Raw genomic sequence first — 27,552 nt, 5'->3', positions numbered from 1 at the left:
AAACTATCGCGTGCTCAAGAGAAACTATGAGAAAACATATCGCATGAGATACGTTTCTCTTGAGCACGCGATAGTTTCTCGTAGTTTCTCGTGAGCAGGCGATAGTTTTGCAAAGGTCCCTTTAGGGGCTCTGTACCATCCCGTGTTTTTGAGAGAACAAAATATTAACTTCCTGTGAAGCTGGCGCAAAGTATTAATAATAAAAATCTAATTAAGGGTGACGAAAGTGTGATTTATTTTTCCATATAAAATTATATTTTTATAAACTTCATAATTCAATTTGCATCTTTACAGAGTAAAACGTCAAAATATTTATGATATCAGTTTCCGGACTCCTCCTCTTGTGGATCTGATGTCATAAACCAGAATGATGACAGTAGCCACGCCCACCAGAGCAGAGAGGACCAATCGGATCACAGCTTCAGTAGGACCACAACACTGGACAGAGTCTGAGGAATAAACACATCAAACTGAGATCAGATCAGTCAATAAACACTAATATCAGCGCCGACATCAACTAATATCATCAGTGCTGTGGTACCTGCACATGTGTGACAGAGTGTGTTGATGTCCAGATGTGTGGTCTGGTTGCTGATGGGATTGTTCAGCACACAGCTGTAGGTGTTTTTATCCTGATATTCCACCTCCAGAGGTAGAGAGAGACTGATGCTGAGATCAGACGCACTGATGCTGGACAATACACTGATTCCTGCGTACCAGGAGAGAGTCACATCACTCACATTCACCACTGATGAACACACCAATGAACAATTTGATGATGAACAGTCTCTACTGATGACAGGAACAGGCAGACGAGCTGGAAAACATGAGGGAATAGAGATGATAATAATGTGTAATAATAATATATCAGCTCAGCTGTTAAATCGTTGTAATGTAAATTAGTAACAAATGATCTCTATACTCACCATATACAGAAACACTGAATGTTTTTGATGTCAGCTTCTCTCCACTTATCTCTAGTTTATAATCTCCAGCATGTTCAGTTCTGATGTTTGTGATGGTCAGAGATCCAGTTTGATCGTCCAGCTTCAGTCTGTCTCTGAATCTCCCATCAGGAACATCATCAGATGTGGAGAAGATTCCAGCAGCTTTACTGATTTCAGCTATCAGAGAGTTTTCAGCTCCAAATTTCCAAAGTATCTCATCATCTTGATGTATTTCAGTAAGATCAGTGTGTAGAAGCACAGATTCTCCCTCCATCACTGACAGCATTTCACCAAACACACCTGATGAACATTGACAGATTTTACACAGATTAAGGCTCTTACAAAGCCAATCATTTCCATGACTTTTGTAGTTTCTCACAGTAGGTTAAAAGTCATTTAATTTCTGCTAAATTATTACTAAATTTATCTGCAATGTAATATTCAAAATTAAGATATTCATAACAGCAAAAAAAAAAAAAAAAAAAAAAAGTCTGAGAAATTGAAATTCACTATAGTAATTTTCATTATTTTCCATGACTCTGGGAACCAGAGCACCTAAACAGAGAAACAAGCACAGACCTGAAAACGAAGTAGATCCCACAGTAATATGTTTGATTTGCTTTAAGAACTGCAAACAGAGTTCATCCCAGCTTATAACATTTATCCATACAAATATATTAATAACTTACCGAGCAGACACCAGAAACAGAACAAAACAATCATGTGAAACATTTTCTTCAGCGGTTCAGTGAAAAGTCTGATCTATGACTATCGAACACTCAACCTGTGTGAATCCTCCCTCAACAGAGGTTGACCCTCCTACTACACACACACACACACACACACACACACACACACACACACACACACACACACACACAAACACTCTCTCTCTCTTTCTCTCTCTCTCTCTCTCTCTCTCTCTCTCTCTCTCTCTCTCTCTCTCTCTGAATGTATAATTGCTCTTATGGCTCTTATTGAAATTTTAACTGTTCTTAGAAAACATTTTTTTTTTCATTTAACATTGATCATGTTTATAGGAACAACTGGCTATGTTAAATAAGTGTAATATTGGGTAAATCTTCCAAGATTTTCATATTACAAAAAAAACTTAATGACTTTAAATGGCTGAAATAATTCAATTGTTGTGAGTGGAAAAACAAACAAACTAAAAAGTTGAAACCCTCCTCCATCTCCCATTACCAGCTTACGTGTATATGACTAGCAGCTGAGTCAAACTGAAACCTGCTGCGGTCTGTTTTCTTAGAAACGTGGTTTTATCTGCTGGATGGAGAAGAACATCTTGGTGAGAGTGGGCTTTTGTTTAGTTGGTAGCTGAGGGGCTTCTTCCTGTCCATATGAATCTCACCATCTGACTTCTAAAACATCAAAACTGAAGTTTGAAAAACAGCCAAATTAAGCCAAACTAAACACCTAAATTCTCACCTCACAAATAAAAATAAAATAATCCAAAATATTTCTTTGAGAAGAACATATGGGTTATATGGGGGGTTGTTCATCATCAGCTGTTTTGGTAATTAGGCTACATCAGTTTTAAACAGTTCTGAGATCAACCCCTAGAGGAGTAAGCTCACATTTTAGGAATTAATGGCTGAATACACTTATGAATGAAACTGTAGCTTTTATCCCTTCAGAAGTTGAAGATAAAAGTGTAAGTTAACCTATTGGATATTGTGGTAGCAATACACTCCCTCTTGTGTCATGTATCAGAATAATACTATGAAATATTGGAATTGCATAATCAATGTAACAAATACTTAATAAAGAATGTAATTAAAGGCAAAATGAGGTAACTTTCAAAAAAGAATATAGGGCTCAGACTAGAATTATTATGACTTTCTTAAGAGAAACAGGGTTTTTTAATAGGATATGAAGAAATGTAGTATTGAGGAGGGTTAAAAGTATTATTATTGTTGCTGTTGTTGTTATTATTAGTATTATTATTATAATGTAGAAGGACTGTGGTAAGGTGGGGGGAGAAGGACGGAGAGTCTAAACCTAGCCTGTAAACCTATTTTCTGATTCATTCTCCGGAGCAGAAGGTGGCAGAAATGCACAAAGTAAGCAAATAGCAGCAGCAACAACAACAACAAGAAGAAACCATAAACTTTTCATATTGCATAGTTTCATCATGGCGCTACCCGTTGCAGTAATGTGAGAAATGTCCATGGCGATTCTAATCGGAAAGCTCATGTTGAAACAAACTTTTATTGTTTATTTGTTCGCATTCTTCGTGCACGGTAAGACACTTACTTGTTACAATTCATCAACATGTTAATGATAAAAACTACGAGTAAATAGTTTTAGACACATGCATTTCCTTGCTGGCGAACCGGGACATGGGATCGGGTCTATATCAGGACTACGAGTGATCCCACTGGCATGTAAAAACTGTTTAAAAAAAAAAAATCAGTCACATTGACTTATGTCGTTTGACATGCCTTGTAATGACTATCAACGTTTTTATATTAAATGTTTAGATACTAGTTGCCTATAGCCTAGCTAGCCTATACGAAACTATACGTTGTGAAATAAAGCATTTGTCGTTAATACTGTTTTGTTTTTTAAATTAGCTCACGCACATGTTTGGAATACACGTTTATTAGGAAAAGCGAGCTCTTTAAAGCAGGATAGATTCTGATTGGCGGTCAATGTTGTTATCATTCATGAGGAGGAGCGCCGCTAAGGAGAGGGGAAGTTAGGAAGATTCTAATGGCCCACGCACTTTTGGGGCCCACAGAGATCAGTAACTGTAATAGTTATATAATATAAATGTGTAATCTATCTAACAAAGAATTAATAAAACAAAAATACGGCTTATTACGGCAAAATAATAAGCTGGGGTTTTTTTGTGGGCGGAGCTTAGGTGGAGGCAGAACGATCCCTCGGCTGCTTCACTAACGCTAGTTTGCAAGTTTTTTAGCTTTTTTTTTTTTTTAACAATGTCTGGAGAAAATCCGATTGTATCTTAATGTGCAACTGTCCAGGACTGTGATTTTTATTTGCAAAAGTTAAAGTTAAGTTAAGACGGAACAAGAATGGCTGACCCGAACACGCTCAGTCAATGAATGGACGATCTGACAGGATTAACGCTACCTGGGTCATTCCAGAATTGGGGGACATTTCATGTCCCACCTATGAAATTTCAAATAATCTATGTATAATATACAAAAAAATTAGTCACTGTGTAAAAAACACTTGTCCTGAAACTAAATATATATAGACTTGAAGATGTTTTTCCTCCTAAATTTTAATAATAATAAAAAAAGTCTCTAGTACCCACTTAAATGCCATTTTTCTCTTGTCCCACCTTCTAGATGACCAAATTGAATGTTAAATATAACTGTTAAAATACATTTTAAATATCCTTTTTTTATGCTTTTTTTTATATATGCCTCTTTTAATTGTTAAAGCATTTTTTTAATTGTTATAAATATTTTAAATAATTGAAATGTTGCAATAAAGTTATGTCCCCAACATCGTGCAACCCTGTTACCAAACTATTTAGACTGGCAGAAGAAGAAGAAAAAAACAGCGATTGACATGATACACAGGGAATTACATGACTAAGCAGTTTTCCGCCAGAATGGGTAGAACAAAGGTATATTCTCTCTTCGATTTTTCATGTTATTATACAATTTTTACCCTTTAATAAATTACCTTTTTTTAGCTCACAAGGGCTTGAGCTATTGTCCTTACCGTAGTTTGAAGGATTATATGCATTATGCATTTTAGCAAATACTTGAAAATATATGTTGAAATCAGTCAAATTAAACATGTCAAAAGTTAAAAATTTGGCAAAGATGGAACTCAAAAGTTACTGAAATGAATTTAAATCAAGTGATATCTAAAATTAAATATTTATATAGAGTGATTGTGACTTTCTATACCTAATGGCAGGAAATTATATTTTAAAAAATCAATAAATATACTTTTTTCGGGTTCCTGAGTATTGGTAACAGGGTTGCATCGAGCACCAAAAAAAAAAATAAAGAGTATTAAAGTGTGCCTTTGATACCTGAGCTGGACGAATCAAATTATTTAATGGTATATTGCCTGTTTTTATGAAATACATAATAAAAAAATAGTAAAATAAAGGGCCAATTTTTCAAAATTATGGATGCCTAAATGTCCTCCAATTCTGGAATGACCCACCTCCGGTTGAGTGGCCTGACTTCAACACCTACCCGACACTGAGGGCGTATAAATCTTTAGATGCCTATAACTATGTGCTGAATGGTCATGTAAAGACTTGTGTGGTAGGATCCGCAGTTCTGCCTAGCCAGCGCCAAGAAGACGACAATGTAAAGAGTGACATTACGGTGCAATTTTAATGATGTGAATATTTTATAGAAATAAAAATTCCAGATACAGCATATTCATTTTCATCGATTCTTTAAGCTCCTTATTATGTAGCCGAATCTGTGCTGGTTTGTATTGGCCGCCTCCAGTTTTCCCTTTGTTTTGCCTCCAGCTAAACAAAGTCGTGACGTAACTGTGACGTCGGTTCGAAACTGGCCAAGCCCCGACTATGGCAAGCCGTTTTAACATTTAATCCTTAAAACCTACTAGTCTCTATTTTCATGCTACTAGTGCTTATTCTTTAGATACTAGTGCCTATTCGTTAGAGTGCTTATTCTTTAGGTACTGGTACCTTTTTAAAGATACACTTATTCATTAGATACTAGTTCTTTTTTATTAGATACTAGTACATATTAAAAAGACACTAGTACTTATTCATTAGATTCTAGTGCCTATTAAATTGATACTAGTACTTATTCATTAGATACTAGTTATTCATTAGTTACTAGTATTTATTATTGGATACTACTTATTAATTAGATACTAGTACCTATTAAATAGATACTAGTACTTATTAATTAGATACTAGTACCTTTTAAATAGATACTAGTACTTATTAACTAGATACTAGTACCTATTAAATGGATACTAGTACTTATTCATTAGATACTAGTACCTTTTAAATAGATACTAGTACTTATTAACTAGATACTAGTACCTATTAATTAGATACTAGTACTTATTAATTAGATACTAGTACCTATTAAATAGATACTAGTACTAGTACTTATTAATTAGATACTAGTACCTATTAAATAAATACTAGTACTTATTCGTTAGATACTAGTACTAATTTTGATAGTGACTAGTAACTATTCTTTTGTTACTAGTAACAACTTTACATTTTTTGCCTTTGACTTCTATGGGGATCTGTCATTCAGATGTACAACTATTCAATTCTGACTAGTACGTATTTATTAGATACTAGTACTTATTTGATTTTATTTGAATTATTCAGATTTTTCATAATACTAGTAAGATTTTTAATTGAACTCTATAGTGGCCTTTCTGACTAGTCAAAACATAAGACGAGTAAAAAAGCAGCTGTGACTAGTAAAATAAGAATAGTTACTAGTAACAATTACAAAATATACTAGTGTCTAATAAATAAGTACTAGTATATATTGAATAAGTAGTAGTATCTAATGAATAATTAGTATCTATTGAATTAGTACTAGTATCTAGTAATAGGTACTAGTATCTAAAAATAAGTACTAGTAGCTAATAAATAACTTCTAGTGTCTAATAAATACGTTCTAGTCACAATTGGAATACACACTAGTCAGAACTGAATAGTTGATATCTGAATGACAGATCCCAATGAAGTCAATGGCAAAAAAAAAAAATTGTTACTAGTAACAAAAGAATAGTTACTAGTCACTATTGAAATAAGTACTAGTAACTAATGAATAAGTACTAGTCTCTATTTAATAGGTACTAGTATATAAGTACTAGTATCTAATAATAAATACTAGTATCTAATGAATAAGTACTAGTACCAATTTAATAGGCACTAGAATCTAATGAATAAGTACTAGTATCTATTTAATAGGTACTAGTATCTAATAAAAAAGAACTAGTATCTAATGAATAAGTACTAGTATCTATTTAATAGGTACTAGTATCTAATAAAAAAAGAACTAGTATCTAATGAATAAGTACTAGTATCTTTTAAAAAGGTACTATCTAAAGAATAGGCACTAGTAGCTAATGGATAAGTACTAGTACTTAATGGAATAGATACTAATATCTAAACAATAAGCACTAGTAGCATGAAAATAGAGACTAGTCGGTTTTAAGGATTAAATGTTAAAACGGCTTGCCACACCCAGGCCCTTTCACACACAGATATTCTGGAAAAATCATGGATAATTTTGGTTTAATCACACTGCCTGTGATTTTCCAGGAATCTGTGAGTGCGTTCACACGCATCCCGTAAAAATCCCCCAAAAAACAAGTGACATGTAACGTACGCGTCGAAAACATGTAAGTTACACTAACGCATCGCGTACCGTTCCACAAAGCTGGCGAACGATCTCAGCCTCAGTACTAGTATCTATTTAATAGGTACTAGTATCTAATAATAAATACTAGTAAAATACTAGTCACAAAAATATATATATATAATTTTTTTTTTTTATAAGCAAAAAATAATGACCATCGAACAGATGTCAATATTTTTTGCTTATGAAAATACTAAATTAAACATCACACTTTCAAATTTATGAAAGAAAAAAAATGTAAATCTGTAATACACTTAAAAACACCTTTGCTCCTTTGACCCATATATAAAAGCAAAAGATGGAAAATTGCAAAAAGGTATAATTACTTGTTTAACAATCACTTGTTTCAAATAATCACTTGTTTAATGCATATATGCAGTACACAAATCAGGATGTGTGTTGAATGGTTTGTATTAAGTTATGATCCTCCATGTATTTTTGTCTGATGAGTGAAAGTGTAAATCAATGATGTTCTTCTGTGTTACATTATGAATACAGACATTTATCTACTCACAATCTTTATGATATGTAGAAAAACAAACATTTTCACAGAACGTTCCTGTTGTATTTTTTGTCCTTCTATCTAAAAAAGAGATTTATGTTAACTGTTTATTTCTTCTGCAGGTGTTTTTGGTCCTGATACAGATAAAGTGTCAGTGTTTCTGAAGGAGGGAGATTCAGTCACTCTACATAATGATGTCAAATCAAACAAACAAGACAGAATTAAATGGTACTTTAATGACATTCGCATCGCTCAAATCACTGGAGATCAGAGTAAGATCTGTACAGATGTTCAGTGTAAAGAGAGATTCAGAGACAGACTGAAGCTGGATCATCAGACTGGATCTCTGACCATCATGAACATCAGAAACACAGACTCTGGAGAATATATACTAAAGATCTTCAGCAGCAGCGGCTACAGCGAAAAGATCTTCTTTGTTGCTGTTCATGGTGAGTCAATGAATGGATGTTTAAAAGCAGGTTATATGCATTTAAATCGATTAAATTAGATTTTGTTTTGTTCTGTTCAATTTCTCTTCATTACTTTTCTGAAATTATAATGCAGTGGTTTATGTAGTAATACAAACTATATATTATACATGTATATGCATGTAAGGGTCAGTAATACATTTTTAATCCAGTGGAGTTGAAATTTCTAAGTCTGTATGAATAAATATAGATAGACACAATTATTTTAAACACAGTTTACTTTATTTTAATTTTTTCAGTTAATGTTGTTTTTACTGATTTTCTCAAGATCCAGGAAATTAATATGCTAAATAATTTGTAATTTCATAATTTCTGCTGGTTTGTGTTTCAGGTGTTGCTTCTGAAGTGAAGAGAAAGACAGTGAAAGAGGGAGAATCTGTCACTTTAGAGGCTCCTGTAGAAAAAAACCCAAATAATGTGATGACGTGGTATTTTAATGACGTTCTGATCGCTGAAATCACTGGAGATCAGAGTAAGATCTGTACAGATGTTCAGTGTGAAGAGAGATTCAGAGACAGACTGGAGCTGGATCATCAGACTGGATCTCTGACCATCATGAACACCAGAAACACAGACTCTGGAGAATATACACTACTGATCAACAGCAGCAGCAGCGGCTCTAGCATCACCAGCATTATGAGCTTCAGTGTTACTGTCCCTGGTGAGTATCATTCAGTCATATGGAAGGAAAACCACTCTCACAGTGTAATATAAAGAAAGATGCAATTGTTACATCTTTTTATTTTAGTACCTTGATGCCTTGGTACCAAAGTATCTCTACTTCTGACATCATTGTGTGATCTACTTTAAACTGAATGAGATTCACATGTACTCTCTCAGACCTTCTGATATCTCATTGTGTTTGTTCTAGATCAATCTGACAGATTCACTCACACTATTGTCTGTTTCTCTTTAGCTGACCCAGGTTCAGGTCTGTCTGCTGGTGTTGGAGCAGGAGTAATTGTTGCTGTTCTGCTGGTGTCTATAGCTGTACCTGTTGTTGGTGTGATTCACTGTCGCCGCACGAGCTTCAGAAAGGGTAAGCATCACATACAGATACTGTAGTGAGAGGAAAACATTTTCATTGTGCATTAAATTAGCATTTAATTGTGTGTGTGTGTGTGTGTGTGTGTGTGTGTGTGTGTGTGCGTGTGCGTGTGTGTGTGTGTGTGTGTGTGTGTGATTTTGAGATTTCCTGACTTTCTGTGGCTGTAAATGACACTGTTCTTATCTCTCACTTTACCTTCTGTGATTTGCTGATTTCTTACAGATGAAGAAAACCCTCATGATCTGGGAGCATCCCAAGAGGATGAGTGTGAAGATAGCAGACCATTAACCCCATAGAATTGGCAAAAAATATATTTCTAAAAGTCACTAATGGCTTTTCCCCTGCTTTTATATGTATATCACAAATTATATATTTGTAGCATTCAGCCCTCTTGCTAAACTTTTGCAACACTTAGTTGCTTTGCAACTAATATGAAGATGGAAACACTCAATTCAGAAATCAGCAATGTATAAAGACATTAAGACCAGCCATGAGCTCTCAGGTTAGTCAATGCTTCTATTGAAGCCACTTTAAAACTAGTAACAAAATGTGTTTTACTGACAATCCTTATGAATTATTACACTACCCATATTCAATTAATGTTTTTACTCAAAATGCATTATGGACAAGAATAACCCAATGTTATCCCTTTGTCCAACTATTCTCATGCACCTTTTTACATACAATGTTTGTATTATTGTGATTCTTCTCCTCTTTGCAAGAAATCACAGAGTTCCTGATGCCAAAGCTTAGACTTTTAACTTAGAAATCCAACTTATTTTTAAGTGGTGCAGCCATTTAAAACTTGAATGTTCAAGGCTTCTGGTTCATTCCTTTCAGTTATTTACTGATGTACAAAAACAGTCCGTTATGATGCTTGATATTGCAAACTGGTCATAGTACTTTACTATCAAATTTCTAAGCACACTAGTTTGTAGCACAGTAGTTTTGTGGTTTTCTGCACTCTGTTCTTGTCTTTTACACTGTAAAATCCAACAGTGATTCTAACTAGCACTTTTTTAGTTAACTTTACTTAATGTCTTAACTTTAATCTGTACTATTCACATCCTAAGATTTGTTTACTCGCGGGGAAAATCTGAATGGACTTTTCACTCATTTCCTCCACTTCTGCAGTTATCTTTCTCTGTTTGCATTCACTCATTTACAAAAGTCATCTTGAATGTTGAAATTTTAATTCAACTGAAAAATTCGAGAGAACATCACTGACTTCATAAATTGATGTTGATTTTCCTAGTCACCATTATGGCGATCAGTGTTCCCTTTGGTTGGGCACTTGGAACTTCATTTATACTACTGTAATTCTCTTCCCATCGATGCCACGGTGGCAACAAGTCAGTTGTTTGGTTTCAAAGGAAGAGAAGTAATATAGTCCATATATGTATGTATGTATGATTAATTGATGTATAACATCAGGCACATGCACAGGTAGGGCTTAACTTGTGCAGAGCACATGCCCTTTTTGGCCTTACACTCCTAAGTGCCCTTTATTTTGGTGGTGGTGTTCTTTCTTCAATAAATCAATGCTATTGTTCACCTTTTACGTCTATCTGTCTGTTTTACAAATATTTAGCCAATGAAATTTCTTAAAAAGAGCTTGTGTAAATCTTGTTCATCCTCAAACTGTCAGTAAACATAACTCCGCCCCCTCTATATGATAACCCCGCCCCCTCTATATGATAGCTCCGCCCCCTCTATCTTGACTGAATGATAGAGCACAGCAGACAGCAGCTGAACGAAGTTTTGCAAGGGTAAACAAAGATCTTGTTGTTTGAATAAGTACTAACACTATGTCTATAAAGGCTCATATTTTATTTATTTGATGTCTGACTGAGACATGTGGGACCTGAGAGAGAGGTCTAGCATTTGCCAGCTAGCCATAACCAATACATAGCTTACACTTAAAGGTCCCGTTGCATGCGATTCCATGTTTCAAACTTTAGTTAGTGTGTAATGTTGCTGTTAGAGCATAAATAATATCTGTAAAATTATAAAGCTCAAAGTTCAATGCCAAGCGAGATATTTTATTTAACAGAAGTTGACTACAAAAAAACGGCTCGATTGGACTACACCCCTCTACATCCTGCATTAGTGACATCACCAGAACCGTTTCTTGACTAACCTCCGCCCACAGGAATGCTCCCTCAACTCTACTGGCTACTTGCGCACTTCTTATAACTTAGGCTACTGTGTTTACTCAGCTCTTACGGTGATTTTCTGAAGTAAAACTGACGCTTCATCTTTTGTGTGATGTACAATAAACTTTATTAAACTCATCAGTACATGTTTGATCATCATTCAGACAGCAGACTTGTAGGCTATTAATAAATAATGGATACATAGACTACAAGCAGATGACAAATACGTTATAATAACCGTAATTAAACTACTAAACCATACCTGTTTCATCTCTATACAGCAATCTGACTCTGTAGGCATTATTGTCCGACTCGAAATGAACGCCGTTACTGAGAGTTTCTGATATTATCATCATTCCGTGAGATGAATTTTTCCTGACAGACTGAGCACGAGCTCATGAAGCTCCGCCCCCTGTGTCGTCCAGCAGCACCTCATTTGCATTTAAAGGGGACACACTGAAACGGCTCGTTTTTCTGAGCCCCAAAAAATGTCAATTTAAACATGCTGTAAAAAATGATCTGTTGGGTATTTTGAGCTCAAACTTCACATACACACTCTGGGGACATCAGAGACTTATTTTACATCTTGTGAAAAGGGGCATAGAACGGGACCTTTAAATAGCCTGTGCAGACAGTAGCATTTCATCTTTTATAAAATGAGATTTTGGCCAAATGTATTTTACAACTGAGCGCCCATATACTCTCCGCTCGTCTTCGCATGTATAAATGTAGTAAAACATGTTTTTTTAGGGCTTTAGCCCTAAAGAAGCCCTGAAATCCTGTATATCTTTATTATTGTTATGGTTGTTATTAATAGTGAATTAATCTAAAGCTTTTGAGAGTATTATTTTGGTGTTACTGAATTTGTCATGAAGATGTGACCTTTACATATTATATGTAGAGGAGAGTGTGTACATAACCAATAAAGATTCACATAAATGTCACTCTTATGTTAATCACATAACTAAAAGATGCCAAACACAAATGTGTCGCTCAAACACACATAAACATAATAAGAGAAATACATAAACTAATGATACATTTAAAACCTTAACAATATTTTACATACACCATTTCACCATTTCATATAATGTGCTGCATGGTTTTATCTGGTTAAATAAAGGATAAATAAATAAAATAAACACATTATATGTTTTTAAACTTTAATGTTAGATGCAATTAATCGATTTGACAGCACTAGAATGTACATTTTAAATTTGATAAATTATCTTTATTTAAGCAAAATTTTATTTTCAGTGAAATGAAATTTTCAGTTATTGCTTGTTAAGCATATAGTTAATAATATTTTAATGTTAATTCATTATATTTCCTGTGATAAAGGGACTTTGTCCACAAGGGGGTGCCAAGTAACAAGCGTTGAAGTTGTCATGACGACGCGTTGACAAGTATGATTCATTTTAGCGAATCGCTTCGTTCGCCCGGCTCTCTATACGAATCGATTCAAAGAACTGAATTAAGTGAAGTGTTCCGTCAAACACTGCTGTTTATCTCTACGTTTTCGATCAAAATATTGCGTTGATGATATGTAAAACTTTACCGTTTCACGATTCACCAAATCATGAATTTAATCAATTCAAAAAGATCGATTCGGATTTCGGACCGTTTACTAGTTTCAGCCAAAACACAAGAACTGTTACACAGATCCTCTCCCAGCTAACAAAAAAAGGTCCCCAGAACGTCCCCTAAATGGCCTGTGCGAACGTCCCCCCGAACGTCCCCATGTGGAGTCCGCTTGATGTCCCGCGGACGTCCGCGAAGACGTCCTCCGTACGTTCAAGAGGACATTCACAGGACCACCAGCGGCCATTCGGAACGTTTAGGGGACTTTTGCGTTTAGTACCCTGAATATCATTATATTTTATTCTACTTCTGGCTAACCAAAGAAAACACACACGTTGTAAGAAACAAAGTAAATGTATTTTATTTGAACAAAGGTGTTGTGCTCTTTCAGTGTGTGTGTGTGTCTTCAAACGCGCTGGCAGCTGTGTGTGTGTGTTTGTCCGTCAGCTGTGGGGTTAGTCCAGCAATTCTTCCCCTTGGCATCTACCTAAAACAACAAAATAAACACATTCAGTAGTATTATGATTGTATATGTCTATATAATATATCCATATATGTTAAATATAACGTCGTCTCTTCTCATCATAACATTAACGTTAGCTTCGTAGTGTTAGCATACGGTTTGCAGCGGTACACGGCAGACAACTTAAGCAAACGTTTTAAAAGGTAACATTTTCATATAATTTAAAGATGGACAGTGGTTACGGTAACTAATGTATACTAATTTAAAAATTAAAAATACCTTTTAGACAGACGAAAGAGCAGGGCTGGACTGGGACAGAAAATCGGCCCTGGCATTTTGGCCCAGACTGGCCCAATATGATCATAAACACCACCCATCTTTGCACGCCTTTGAATATGTTTTTGTTTAACTCCTATTCATTAAAACCGCTAATGCCATGTAATGAGTGAGTATAAACGAGTGAGAGTTAACAGATGAAATAAGTACAAAATTGTAATTTATTAATACAGTCGAACTATACTCCACAGTGATGAATCCAAAAAACAAGCTATAAGCTGCATTGACAGTGTTTCTCAAAGGAATTTTGGTAAAACTGTGGTGGGTGGACCTCTAGGGGGGTTTGGGGGCATGGTCCTCCTAAGAATTTTTTTTGCATTTTAATGTTAAATTCATCAATCTGGTGCAGTTTGAGGGTTCAAAATTAAAAGCTCCAACCCATATTCAGTGTGCAAGTATAACAAAGAAAACAAATCAAACCTCTTTTAATAACAGTGTCTGTCTATATTACACTACTACATAATAATAGTTATACTATTAATCTCATGATAGTAGCCTATATATTGTAAAAAATAATGCACCGAAAAATAAAGAAAACTTTCATAATTAGTTTTGTACTAATTTCTAAACTTGAAAGAGATAAGCACATGATCTTTTATTTTGACGGAAACTGCATCGAGCTTTTATTTTGGCGGAAAACATGGATACAAACGTGTCTCATTAAACTTCTAGTAAATTGCTGTAATTGTCAACTATGCAGATGTGGAAATTATCTGTAACTGGGTTATGGGTTCCTACACTCATAGCCAAAGTGTTTTGAAAGTAGTTCTGCTTACCGCGGACTCTACGTTACACTTTCTCATCTCTCTCTCCTGATCCTCCTCACTATCCTCATCATCAGCCACTGGAGCTGATGAAGGTCCTGCTGCTGCAGAAAACATATATATCTTGACACATTTTACAGCGTCTGCTTGAAGGGCCTGTATCTATTTTTCACGCTATTTCTCTGCACATGCCTTGCGTTTCCTCTCCATCTCTCAGACTATTTTGACAGATACACACTTGACACTGCACGCTCGCTCAGAGCCCAGAGGGGGAGGTGTTTAATGATGTGATTGGGCCAGCCCAGTGTCAATCAAGAAAACAACCAATGGGCCGCTGATCTACGCGTTTCATGGGCCGGTCTGTCAGTGGAAAAAAAACTAACGCTTACCTTTTTTTTGACCAATGCATTACACCGGCACTAACCCAGCGCTGTCAATTAAACAAAACAAAACGAATGGGCCGCCGATGTACGAGTTTTATGGGCCGTCAAAAAAAAAAAAAAAAAAAAGTATGAGATGTATCGGCCCAAAAGCACGTCGGCCCACCGGGCATTTGCCCGGTATGCCAGATTACCAGTCCAGCCCTGCGAAAGAGAAAACACAAGGCCGTGTCTGAGGAGGACCGTTATAACTGTCACTACAGCTGAGCGTTGCCATGGATACATAGTGCGTACCATAAGGAATGACGTCACTCGCTTAGGTGCACTTGATCGTCACTTGCTTGTTTCTCCCCGTGTAGCTATATTACACTCTTTTTTTGTTATTTGAGCTGCATGTGCTATCAGTCAGAATAATTGTGCAATAATTAGAATAACATTTTTCCTAAAATAACTTCTTTTGAATAAAACCAGTCACCTTCGCCTGACCAACAGTTTGATAATTTAGGATAGGATCGGACAGTTAGGATAATTTTATGTCTTACCTGTGTTATTCTCCACTTTCTTCCCAGCAATGTGCTTTTCCATTCTTCACGTTTTACTTGGCTGCCGTTTTCCTCAAGTCGATGCATTCTTTTAGAGCTCCTGCATTCAACCTTATTTTCTTCATGCATGAATAGCCTATAAATTGTAGCTTATATATGACCCTGGATCACAAAACCAGTCTTATGTTGCACGGGTATATTGTGGCAATAGCCAACAAAACATTGTATGGGTCAAAATTATAGATTTTTCTTCTATACCAAAAATCTTAGGATATTAAGTAAAGATCATGTTCCATGAAGATATTTTGTACATTTCCCACGAATCCCACCTTAACCCTCTGATGGTCTTCGTTTAGGAGTCACGTTCGTGGCCAGAGATGTATAAATCTCAATTAAAAAAAAAACATTACCCATAAGACTGGTTTTGTGGTCCAGGGTCACATATTAAATATGATATTTGAATCAATTATCATATTTTGATGTTTAAATTATAACGCTGAAAACAGTCTTGTGATTTGATTACATCTTTAACTAGTGATAGAAGTTACTAAGTTTATTATCTTAACATAATTAAAACACTAACATTTTTAACAAACTTAATTTTACAATTAATTCAAATATTTTTAGTTTATTTGCATTTAGCCTATATTTTTGTTTAATTATTCTTTTGTCTGAGTTGCAAGCTGTCAGGTCTGATGATAAAAGAAAACGCATGTGCGACTGGATTTTGCAAGTGTTGTCATGGAAATGGCAGGTGAGGGACGAAATAGGGACGTTCGCACACTGGCCCGGACAAATGTCCTCAGAACGTCCGTCACCGAACGTTACAAAGCGGACCAAATGCGAACGTCATCGGAATGTCCGTCACCGAACGTTACAAAGCGGACCAAATGCGAACGTCATCGGAATGTCCGTCACCGAACGTTACAAAGCGGACCAAATGCGGACGTCCTCCGAACGTCCACTCGGGAACGTTACAAAGCGGACCAAATGCGGACCTAAGGGGACGTTCGAAAAGTCCGGGGGACGTCCCCTGTTAGCTAACACTGCGACAAGAACACATGATATTACCACTGACACTCTCTCATGCCATTATTGGACTTTATTATTAACCATATAGTCCAAAAATAAATACACATTATACAGAAAATCAACTTAAATAAGGCTACAATGATAAATTAGACAGTATATATATATATATATATATATATATACACTGTATTTATAGATATAGATATATAGATAGATAAATACAATATACTACAGGTTTTCTTTTTTTACTGACTGAATGTTTTGTGCCCAAGATTTAATTAGATTGTTTTAAAGATGTATGAATACATTTCTCTCTGGTTTTGTTTGGGAGCTGTAGTACATGTTTATGATTAGAAGAACATTAGAACACAATCTGAAAAAAAAAAAAGTGTTTTAAAGCAGTGTCATAAAATTAAAAAAGAAATAATTACAAAAGCACAGTATAAATTTTAACTGGTAAAATGAATCTGAGCTTAGTAATTGACAGTATATTAGCCTACATTTGATTTACCCCATTACAATAGTCCCTTTACATTTATTGCTATTATAAAAATACACTTGTAGGTTTAAAATTCTAAATAAGGGACAGTTAAGTCTAGGCTCTGTTGTTAACATTTAAGGTTATAGTGTGTGGGCTTCCTATATAGTTTACAGCATTAGATTTTTTTTTTTTTTATCCTTGCGAAAAGTTTAATTGTATTTTAGTTAATTTAATGACAAAGACAGAATTTGTTCATTAAACCAAAAAAGAAACAGCAATTTTAGCTTTCTAAACCCCTCACCCGACTGAACCGTACCGAACCGAGATGTCAAAACCGTGGGGCATACCGAACCGTCAGTTTTGTGTATCGATACACCCCTAATTCCTATAGTACTTTTTCTTAAGGGTATGTCCCCCACCGAATCGGCTTCATTAGCCTACCACTTTTTTCAGATACAATTATAAAATTACTGCAAACCTTTAATCTATCAATATTTATGTTCTATTATGCATTTTCCTTGTTATATGAATTAACAGAAATTCATGAAATAATACATAGGCAGACACACAGTAATAAGATATTTATTCAAATGTTGATTTTGAAATTAGTGAACATCACCATATATATGATTTGGAAAAATAAATAAAATTATAAATGTGCATTTCTAAAGACAGCTCATCTTTTACATAGAATATCACAAAAATATTAACAACTTGTTTTTTTCAACATCTTCAGTGAAAGTGCACACAGTGAACTTATCAATGGCAAGAACGAAAACAATCTGTGGTGGCTAAAACAGTGTTATTGAAACCAGTTTTGAAGTCAACAGCCTGGATGGTTTTTTGCAAAGTGCGGACAGAGGGCATTGAAAACACTCTGCAGAGAAGCCAATAACATTGTGGACTTGCGTGCCACAGGGACAGGAAGAAAGCTTTATCCTGAGTGGTCCACCTGTAACCTTGACACTTTCGCTGAGACATGCGTAATTGTGTGCGCACAAAAGCAAAAGCTTTAGCAGGAAGCAAACGCTGCAGTTCCTTCATCACCCACTCCTTATCACCTGCCCTGCTGTCCTTTGTTTGTCGCAGCTGTTTCACTTTTGATCGCAGCTTACTCACTTGAGTCTTCAGAGCCCTGATCTTCATCGTGAGCGAATGCTCCCTCAGAGCAGCCGTACAAACATGGCGTTGTACGGATGAAGGTGCTGCTGACACATCCTCAATGTCTCCCTCTTCCATTGATGAAGGCCCCGCTACAGCTTCCTCAGCGTACTGCGCCCGTGATGAAGGCCCCGCTACAGCTTCCTCAGCGTACTGCGCCCGTGATGAAGGCCCCGCTACAGCTTCCTCAGCGTACTGCGCCCGTGATGAAGGCCCCGCTACAGCTTCCTCAGCGTACTGCGCCCGTGATGAAGGCCCCGCTACAGCTTCCTCAGCGTACTGCGCCCGTGATGAAGGCCCCGCTACAGCTTCCTCAGCGTACTGCGCCCGTGATGAAGGCCCCGCTACAGCTTCCTCAGCGTACTGCGCCCGTGATGAAGGCCCCGCTACAGCTTCCTCAGCGTACTGCGCCCGTGATGAAGGCCCCGCTACAGCTTCCTCAGCGTACTGCGCCCGTGATGAAGGCCCCGCTACAGCTTCCTCAGTGTGCTGGTCTTTGGAGGGAGGAGGAACATGACTCTGCTTGCCTGACACACACAAAAAAACAACAAATTAAATATAATTTCACTGCAGAACAATACTAATAAAATTTCAGATATTAGCTGCTTTCTGACCAAGTAGTTACAGGAACTTAGTTATAGGAACTGTCCACTTCTAAACAGTTCTAAGAACTACTCTTCCCCAAACTCGGTTTTGCTGTTTGCGTTCGCACTGGCCAAGTGGCCATAGGAACTGGTAGGAGGGGTGAGGCAGTGACGCAAGCATGGTGACTTTTATTTTGACGGCGCTGAGAACGCCAGAGCAAACAATGCTCGCATTCTCTGTGTTTATTAGTTAGCGATCTGTCTAACAGTACTGTTTAATATGTTATTAGATAGAACTGTTATAGAAAGTAGACAGTATATGAAAAAAAGTTAATGCCGTGTGGTTGATGTCCAGTGTTGCTAGCTGGGCAGATAAACATAATCATGTTTGGCTTGGTCCCCTCAAAGTTGCGTTGGATTTTCTCTTCAGCATTTAAGGTTTAGAGACCCATCTATCACTGTTTTCCATGTTTGTAAAGTTAGTTTATGGAGTAAATATATAGGCTATAATCTGTGTGTTTACATTCTAGCGGTTTTAAAAATGGCGGGTGCTGGTGTTTTGCGTGCGTTCGGTCATCAGCGTACACTAACATCACGGGTAGTTCCTATAGTGTTGGTTTAGACCCTACTCTGAAGTAGGACCTAAATTAGTTCCTACAAATGGAGTTCCTAGACCTAAAATCGTTCCTAGTTCCTGCGGTGCGAACACGCCGACATCCGGGTACTTTAGCCAAAAGTTCTAGGAACTGTGAAAAGGTTCCTCCGGTCGGAAAGCGGCTATTATTGCTGTAAAACGTAAGAGAAGTCTGATCTTCCATCTTTTATAAATAGAATCAGTCTACCTGAATAGACATATATGTGAAATAGAAATAAATGAACATCTTACGTTTTTTACGTGGCAACTCCTGGCGTGTCTTCGGAGGTTTACGCTTCCTCTCGACATCTAGTGGGGGAGGTGGGTCAGGGGCCTCTATTTTTGCGGGCACAGCATCCCAATTCAGCCCACCATGGCTGTAAGACAATGACATGATTTGTAATCCTCAACCTAGTAACCTATTTTTAACAACATCAGGACACTGTCAGAGGATGAGGGTTCAGTCATTTTGGATAATGTACTCCCAAATGCTGTACAGGTATGTCAAGTGTAGTAGATGGGAGTAGGAGTTTAGAAAAGGAAGTAAAGTAAATTGCAGTTTTAGAATGAGATGAGATGTTAGAAGGTACTTTAAGATGAGCTAGATATTATAGATAGAAGAGCTACATATTTAAACATATTTTCAAAAAGTATTACAGTTTTATATTACACATACACATCAGATGGTCTTTTGAACTGTCTGCTGTGGAAATGGGCACTGCACACCCTGTAGCTCCGATGCAGCTGATCCAAAGGTATGCCATGAAGGGATGCATTCCTTAGATTCTGGACCCACCTGGCACACCTGCAATGTATGAAACATGATGAATACATGTTTTCAAGTGTCAAAATTATTTTGAACAATAAAATAGCACTGCACTTCATGCAGAAATGCAGAGACTAGGCTATCTGCATATTTGTCTGGTAATTGGTAACACCATTAATGTCCATGCACTTGGTGTGACTGGAGATAATATAATATGAACATTTTGAAAAATTGTATTGATCTCAGACCTATTGCCTCTTTACTCTAGTTGTCATTTTCCACAGTACATTTGATGCTACTGCTCAAATGCACCTTTGCAATTGCTGATAGACAGTGACTATCAGACACATCAGTGAAGATCATAGCATTAACTTATGTTACACTTAAATCTATTTATAATGCGAACATAAAATGGCATTGCACCTGGTATGCATTTTCATGTTGCTAAGGCACGCACGAGATAGCAATTGCTATCTGGGTGCAAACACTTGACTCAGTTCAATGTACGTTACCATTCATTTCGGTCAGGCATTAAGCAAAATTAAGTAATCACTACTTCTCCCGTCGCATACCATCAACATAGTATATTGTTATTTCATTTTAAGCTGGTGCGGGTTTTAATCAACTCATGCAAGCATCTATCATTTAGCATTCCCTGCTAAAAGAAATTCCTGCCAGGTTGAGCCTGAAAATTGTTACCACCATTTCATCCACCACACTCAAAACACCAATTTTATTCTTAAAAAAGCATGTCTATTCTATGGAAAATAAATGCGATCTAATAATCCCTCAATCATTAGTTTACAAGGCAAACTTGACAGAGATGCACTAGCCTAACATTCATGCAGATTTACAAACGCTAACAACACTGTCATTCACGTTCAACATTTGTTAAATCACGACATCATTAAAATATTTCCACTTAAATGAGTTATTACCTTTGTGCATCCTTTGGAAATCGATGAAATGCCAAATCGCTTCGAGTGGACTGATAATTTTTGCAATTTATTGCCGAACACTGCTTGCGTTTTGACCACTTGCTCATCTTCACACTCACAGTTTGGTCCATAATGGCGGAGGCGCGTGCAGCGCCATCTACAGACTGTGTTACCCATAACACAACAGAGTTTCGCCTCTTGGGCTTCCTACTCTTTGCTAATACAGACATGAATGGTCATTATACCAGAATTAAAACACGTTTTATCATAACATTTTTTGTAGGAATTGAATTGTAATCAGGCGCTAATGAGAGTACCTAGATTTGAGGGCGGACCCAATTTTTTAACAACAACGGAAATCATATAACGTTAGTCGGCTCCGTTCGTTTCACGCAGACATGTCGATGCTTAAAAAGTTTATCATTAGTTTGTTGGTTGCGTTTTTATTCCAAGTTCCCGGTAAGACACTTACTTGTTTCAATTCATATTCCTGTCAACGATAAATAAAACGACTAAATAGTTTTAGACACATTTAGGCTAACGTTACCTGGCGGTGAACCGGCTCACCAGCCTTTGCTGAATGAAACTTGAAATATTATTTCGAGGGTTAAAAACCTGGGTGAACAAACGTCCTCTTTTCCCCGGGTTTTGGCTTAGTTTCCTTATTGTTTTCATACTTGCTGAAGGTAAACTGAAAATCAGAGTACCTGCATTAACGTTACTCATCACAAAAGTAGTTGAGTAAAGAAAACACACTCGTTCATAAATGTAGTAACCTAGAGAGTAAAAGTTGCTAATATCTCTGAACAGTCAAAAATATACTTAAATACAGTAACTAATTAAATTTACTCACACTTTACACCACTGTTTTTTATTACTGTGTACAAGAATGTTATCGTGTATTTGATGCTAATTATAAATTAAAGAGAAGGATTGAAATAAACAAAGATAATGTGGCTGTATACGTTTTTTAATTTTTTATTTATAGCTATTTTTAGCTATTTTTGTTTCCACTTTTGTTATAAGGTGAGATGTATTCCTAAACAGATGTTAAACATATACTGTAGAAAACATCCCATTGCAAAAAGAAAAAAAACTTTTTGAGTGTAGATAAATAAATCACTGAGAAATTTGAGAAAATAAATAAATCACAGTAAAATAAACATTGCTTCATTCACACACACACACACGCACATATATATATATATATATATATATATATATATATATATATATATATATATATATATATATATATATAAACATATATTGTGTGTGTGTGTGTAATCGATAATATATTGGAAATATATGCTGGTAATCTGTCACGCCTACTTGACTGGAGCCTCATCAATAGGGCACTTGTGTGCTGAAGTAAACTAATCTTGGAACATAACCAGAGAGTCTTCTTCTTTTTCTTCTTCTTGTTATTATTGGTGCTACAGAGAGTGCCTGTAGAAAAACCATCAACAGAAAAACACAAGCTTAAACATGTCCGGACATGTCCGGGAAGAAAGAGAACGTATGATCACCCTATATACTACTGACATTGGCAGGTCCTACAAATGCATTCAAAACCGAAGGCAATAATATTGTGGTAGATTTTCCCATACGCACCTGACTTAAGTTTACCTGCTTCGTCTCCTAATCGATGCCGGCTGAGTCGGTCAGCGTCTTGACCCCTACGAACACTAGCACTTGGGAATAAGGTCTCTAGTGTTCCACTAACATTAACTAGACAGACTCCAGACAATGCCTTCGAATATGCTTTATCACGACTGGAGGATCTCGGACCATTTTCAGAGAGAATCCCACCAGAAAAAAAGAATACAACAGTTTTTATAGAATAGGAGCATGGCATTGATGAACTTTTTTTTTTTTGTCTTTCAATCTAAAAAGAGATTTGATTAACTGTTCATTTCTTCTCCAGGTGCATCTGATGGCACAGATGAAGTGTCAGTGATGGAGGGAGATTCAGTCACTTTAAACACTAATATTAAAATAAACCAAGGAGTCAGAATTAGATGGTATTATTATGACATTCTCATCGCTCGAATCAGTGGAGATCGCAGTGAGACCTGTACAGATGTTCAGTGTAATGAAGTTAATGAGAGATTCAGAGACAGACTGAAGCTGGATCATCAGACTGGATCTCTGACCATCATGAACATCACAACTGAACATGCTGGAGATTATCATCTAAAGTTCACTAGCAGCAGCAATGGAAAGAGATTCATTGTTTCTGTTCATGGTCAGTCATTAGTGAATGTTTAAAAAGCAGGTTATATGTTTTTAAATCACATTAATGTATTCATCATAACGCTGGGTTACAAAATGCAGAGAATTAGATGTAAATGAGGATAAACATTGCTTTACAGACTTGACAAGAAAGCCTAAAATATTTGTCTGGTATTGTTGGTTTGTGTTTTAGGGGTTCCTGCTGAACGAGATGAAGTGAAGAGAAAGACCGCGAAGGAGGGAGAAGCTGTTACTTTAGAGACTCCTGAAGAAAAAAAAAAAAAACATTCATTGACGTTGTATTTTAATGACACACTCATCGTGAGTGGAGATCAGAGTCAGATCTGTACAGATGTTCAGTGTAATGAGAGATTCAGAGGCAGACTGAAGCTGGATCAGTTTGGATCTCTGATCATCACAAACACCAGAAACACAGACTCTGGAGAATATACACTAGTGATCAACATCAGCACCAGCAGCTTCAGTATCAGGAGGAACACGAGCTTCAGTGTTACTGTCACTGGTGAGTATCATTCAGGCATTTGGAAGGAAATCCACTCTTACAGTGTAATATAAATAAAGTTGGCATGGCATCGTTACATCTTTTATTTTATTACTTTGATGATTTGGTTCTGAATCAGTGGTACTTTTGGCATCCCTGAACAAAACCGTGATCTACTTTAAACTGAATGAGATTCACATGTGATTTCATTGTGTTTGTTATAGGTCAGCCTGACAGATTTACTCACACTAATGATCCAGGTTCAGGTCTGTCTGCAGGAGCCATAGTAGGAATATGTGTTGGTGTTGCTGTTCTGCTGGTGTTTACAGCTATTGCTATTACGATTTACTATTACCACATGAACTCTAGAAGTGGTAAGAATCTTCTTCAGATATTATAAGTAGAGAAAACATCTTTATTGTGCAACATTTATATTAAGTTGTGTTTGTGTGTGTTTGATTATTTTTCAAAGTAGACAAGGAGAAAATCCTGCAAAATGTTCACAATCGAGTCAAAAAGGTAAGTTACTGCACTACGTAGTGTATCTTTGTAGAAATCTGACTTAATATAACATTCAGATCTGTTTTATTGCACTTTTACTGAAAAAAATAAATCATTGCGATGGGAAATAAACATTTCAAACGACAGATGTGCTGATTTTTTTGTGTTTTTTGTTTCTGTGACTGACAAATGAACAGCGTTATTAACATTCTTCACCTTCTGTGATTTGTTGATTTCTTACAGAAGGAGAAATCCCAAGACACACAGGATCAGTCTGATGAAGAAGATGTGGCAAGAGTGCTCGTTCGTGACAGCGATGATCAATCATGAAAACGATCGTCTGACTTAAAAATATATATTTCTTTTTTTTCTGATTGGTTATTGCGGCATTTTGGGTGGTTCCTGAGGTCTGGTTATAGCGTTAGCATCACGTCTTCCAGACCGGCGAAATAATGTGAAAATTCCTGGAATCACTTTGATCATGAAATATGTGCAGTGCCAATATTTCATAAAGTACATATAGCATTATAACGAGAACATGAACATGAGTGCTTAGTTGCCCATGTATCAGCACTGTTGTTGTTAAGGGAAGAGCACATCCAGAGTTACGTATGTATGTTATGTATCTGATTATTAATCTCATAGGATGTCAAAGAACGGGCTTCAGTTTACCTGAGATCATGAACTCTTCAGCTTTATCTCAACAGCTATTCCTTTTAGATGTTTCTATAACATTGATGCATCATAATCTAGCAGTCTTATTTTTTTCTAGTCGTTTTATGTTTCCATGTCATTTTTATTTGTCATTAGGCCTAATCTTCATAAGCCTTAAAATATTTTCATGACTGCTTTCTTAGAGGGGAGGGTCTATGGGCGAGTAAATGTATGGTTTTTTTTTTATCTAATTGACAAAATCGTGCAATTTACATATGAACACGACCGGAGATAAAAACAACAAAACACACGGAGAGCATCAACTTTAGTTTCTGCTCTGATAGATGCAAGACCAGCCGAACGAGAACATTGTGCTTGGTACGTTTTCATCAATCAAACTTGGGTCTCCAGTAAAGTTTAAATCCAGTCTGGCTATAGCGCGATTCCCATAATGTTTACACGTTAGGTCAGAAGATGTAGAGTAGATGATCTTTTGTGGCTGTTCGTCTACACAAAGCAATCCCGTTGAATGTGTTTTCGACTACCTCTGGAAGTGGTCGAAAGTGGACAAGCTCAAAACGTTTCAGACCCTGTTTACACCTGTATTTAGCGTCGTCCACTTGTGATCCGATCGACCAAAGCGCTTTGTGGTGGAGGTTTGCCTTCAGCTGTTTAATATTCCAGCAGATCTTCTGGATGTTGAATGTTTCTAGAGTTAAGATTTTGGAAAGCGACTCCCCAAAGAAACGCGTCTCAGGATGTAACCACTAGGTGCTGCTTATCATCTTCAACTTCATTGCAGGATTTTTTTCCTACTTTATATTTAAATCACAAATAATCTGCTTGTAGCATTCAGCCTTCTTCCTCACTTTTTTTTCTCCACAAAGTTTGTTTTAATACTATTTTCCGTTTTAAATTATCTGCACTTTGTTCAAGTTTTTGGAAGATTGTCTGCCACTTTTGCACTCTTTGGGGCGGTTTCCCAGACTGAGATATACAGTATATATATAGTCCTCGACTAAATGGCCCTTTAAACTAGATTAACAGAAATCTGCTTCCTCTGTCATGGCTTTAGTCCTAGATTTAGTTTAGTCCAGAGTTTTAATAAAATTATTTTCTAGAGGAAGATTAAATTAAACCTACCAGGAGGCAGTTTTTAAGACGACACATGTATTACGGAGATATATATAATATAAATGTCATTTTAATTTTTTATGCTGTTCACTTTATTTAAACGTTTCGTTTTGTTTTCACACTGTTGTATCGGGTTTCTAGTTCAAGTGTGATTGGTCCATGTTACTGTATTAAAAAGGTCACTCTTTGACTTCTCTTGATGTTTTCATTTTTAAATATATTTCAATTCAGTAACCCAGTCATACGGGACTTTCACTTCCCATCAGGTTTTGCACAGGGCCGAATTGGGAGTAAATTTTGAAATATAGTGATATTTTATTTACCATTGTGTTTTTCATTCCATGATTTATAGGCAACATCTGTCATGCTAATTCAGATTAGCACAGAATGAATATGGTTTATTTTAGTTCAGGTCTCAATACTCCAGGTGTAATAATCTGTACTTAATCTGTGTTACAGAAAGCCATTTTTTATACAAGATTAACTATTCTAGATTAAGGCCTACTCCTGTCTTAAATTAAACCCTGTCCAGGAATAGTTTATCATTTTAATTGACATGAATTGCTTTTGATAAAGGAATGTGAATAAATGTTACAGTCGGTGCTGATTTTGAATAAACTGTTACAATGTTATAAATTGTTCATTATATTTTCAGTGAAAATATTGTTTGGTGCCAGTGTTAGTTTAGTATCATTAATATAAAATTATAGTTATTGTTAACATTTTGATTTCGTTTTTTTAAATTCTATTTTCTGTTTTAATGTTAATTTTAAAAGTTATGTTTTTTTTTCGGTTTTTTTTTTTTAAATGTCTATAGAATCATACAGTTATTTTTTTGTTTTTAGTAGCTATTTGAATGTTAGCTCAACTAAGAATTGTTGCTTTGGCAACTAATTCATAAAAAACGATGTTATTATGCTATTATTGTGATTCAGTGAAGAAAATTTGTGATTCCATCTCAGAAAACCTGCTCAAAAAGAAATTAGTCAATTTTGAAAAATTAAAAGTTCTTTATATATAAAAAAGAGGATAAAAAAAGTTTGCCTAACAAAGTTCTTAAAAAGTGACTTTGCTTGTCTTAAAGGGACTTTTTCCACAATGGGGCGCCAAATAACAAGCGGTGAAGTTGTTGTCATGACGGCGACAAGTATGATTCATTTTAGGGAATCGCTGCGTTCGCGCGGCTCTCTATAAGAATCGATTCAAAGAACTGATTTATTAAAGTGAAGTACTTCGTTAAATACTGATGTCAGAAATGTTTTTACTGGTCGTAGTTTGTCCACAACAAATACTTTATAATTACAATTATTAAAGGGTTTTTGCTTGTTTAAGGGACT

The 27,552-nt window shown here is 36.1% G+C and overlaps 4 protein-coding genes across 4 annotated transcripts; 2 read left to right on the top strand and 2 right to left on the bottom strand.

Annotated features, from left to right (window-relative positions):
* Positions 1-213: 213 nt before the first annotated feature.
* Positions 214-1,737, bottom strand: LOC308702310 (SLAM family member 5-like). Its single transcript, XM_081385050.1, has 4 exons — positions 1,637-1,737; positions 927-1,247; positions 542-817; positions 214-449 (listed from the first exon to the last, which is right to left on the bottom strand). The coding sequence occupies exons 1-4, from the start codon at positions 1,677-1,679 to the stop codon at positions 313-315; spliced, it is 777 nt and encodes a 258-aa protein (XP_081241176.1). The 5' UTR covers positions 1,680-1,737; the 3' UTR covers positions 214-312.
* A 1,266-nt stretch (positions 1,738-3,003) lies between these two features.
* On the top strand, positions 3,004-10,925 carry LOC308702308 (uncharacterized protein). The gene is made up of 5 exons (XM_081385046.1): positions 3,004-3,208; positions 7,958-8,284; positions 8,655-8,984; positions 9,240-9,362; positions 9,594-10,925. The coding sequence occupies exons 1-5, from the start codon at positions 3,130-3,132 to the stop codon at positions 9,665-9,667; spliced, it is 933 nt and encodes a 310-aa protein (XP_081241172.1). The 5' UTR covers positions 3,004-3,129; the 3' UTR covers positions 9,668-10,925.
* A 6,747-nt stretch (positions 10,926-17,672) lies between these two features.
* On the bottom strand, positions 17,673-21,314 carry LOC308702252 (uncharacterized protein). The gene is made up of 4 exons (XM_081384950.1): positions 21,190-21,314; positions 20,162-20,290; positions 19,738-19,862; positions 17,673-18,794 (listed from the first exon to the last, which is right to left on the bottom strand). The coding sequence occupies exons 1-4, from the start codon at positions 21,294-21,296 to the stop codon at positions 17,866-17,868; spliced, it is 1,290 nt and encodes a 429-aa protein (XP_081241076.1). The 5' UTR covers positions 21,297-21,314; the 3' UTR covers positions 17,673-17,865.
* A 206-nt stretch (positions 21,315-21,520) lies between these two features.
* Positions 21,521-26,846, top strand: LOC308702253 (uncharacterized protein). Its single transcript, XM_081384951.1, has 6 exons — positions 21,521-21,648; positions 23,117-23,437; positions 23,618-23,947; positions 24,151-24,300; positions 24,399-24,445; positions 24,671-26,846. The coding sequence occupies exons 1-6, from the start codon at positions 21,588-21,590 to the stop codon at positions 24,755-24,757; spliced, it is 996 nt and encodes a 331-aa protein (XP_081241077.1). The 5' UTR covers positions 21,521-21,587; the 3' UTR covers positions 24,758-26,846.
* The last annotated feature ends 706 nt before the right edge of the window (positions 26,847-27,552 follow it).

Source organism: Scardinius erythrophthalmus (assembly GCF_964197995.2).
Source record: "Scardinius erythrophthalmus genome assembly, chromosome: 14".
Lineage (NCBI taxonomy): Eukaryota > Metazoa > Chordata > Actinopteri > Cypriniformes > Leuciscidae > Scardinius > Scardinius erythrophthalmus.
Note: the sequence above shows the minus strand (reverse complement) of the source record. Positions and strands in the feature narration are given on the sequence as shown.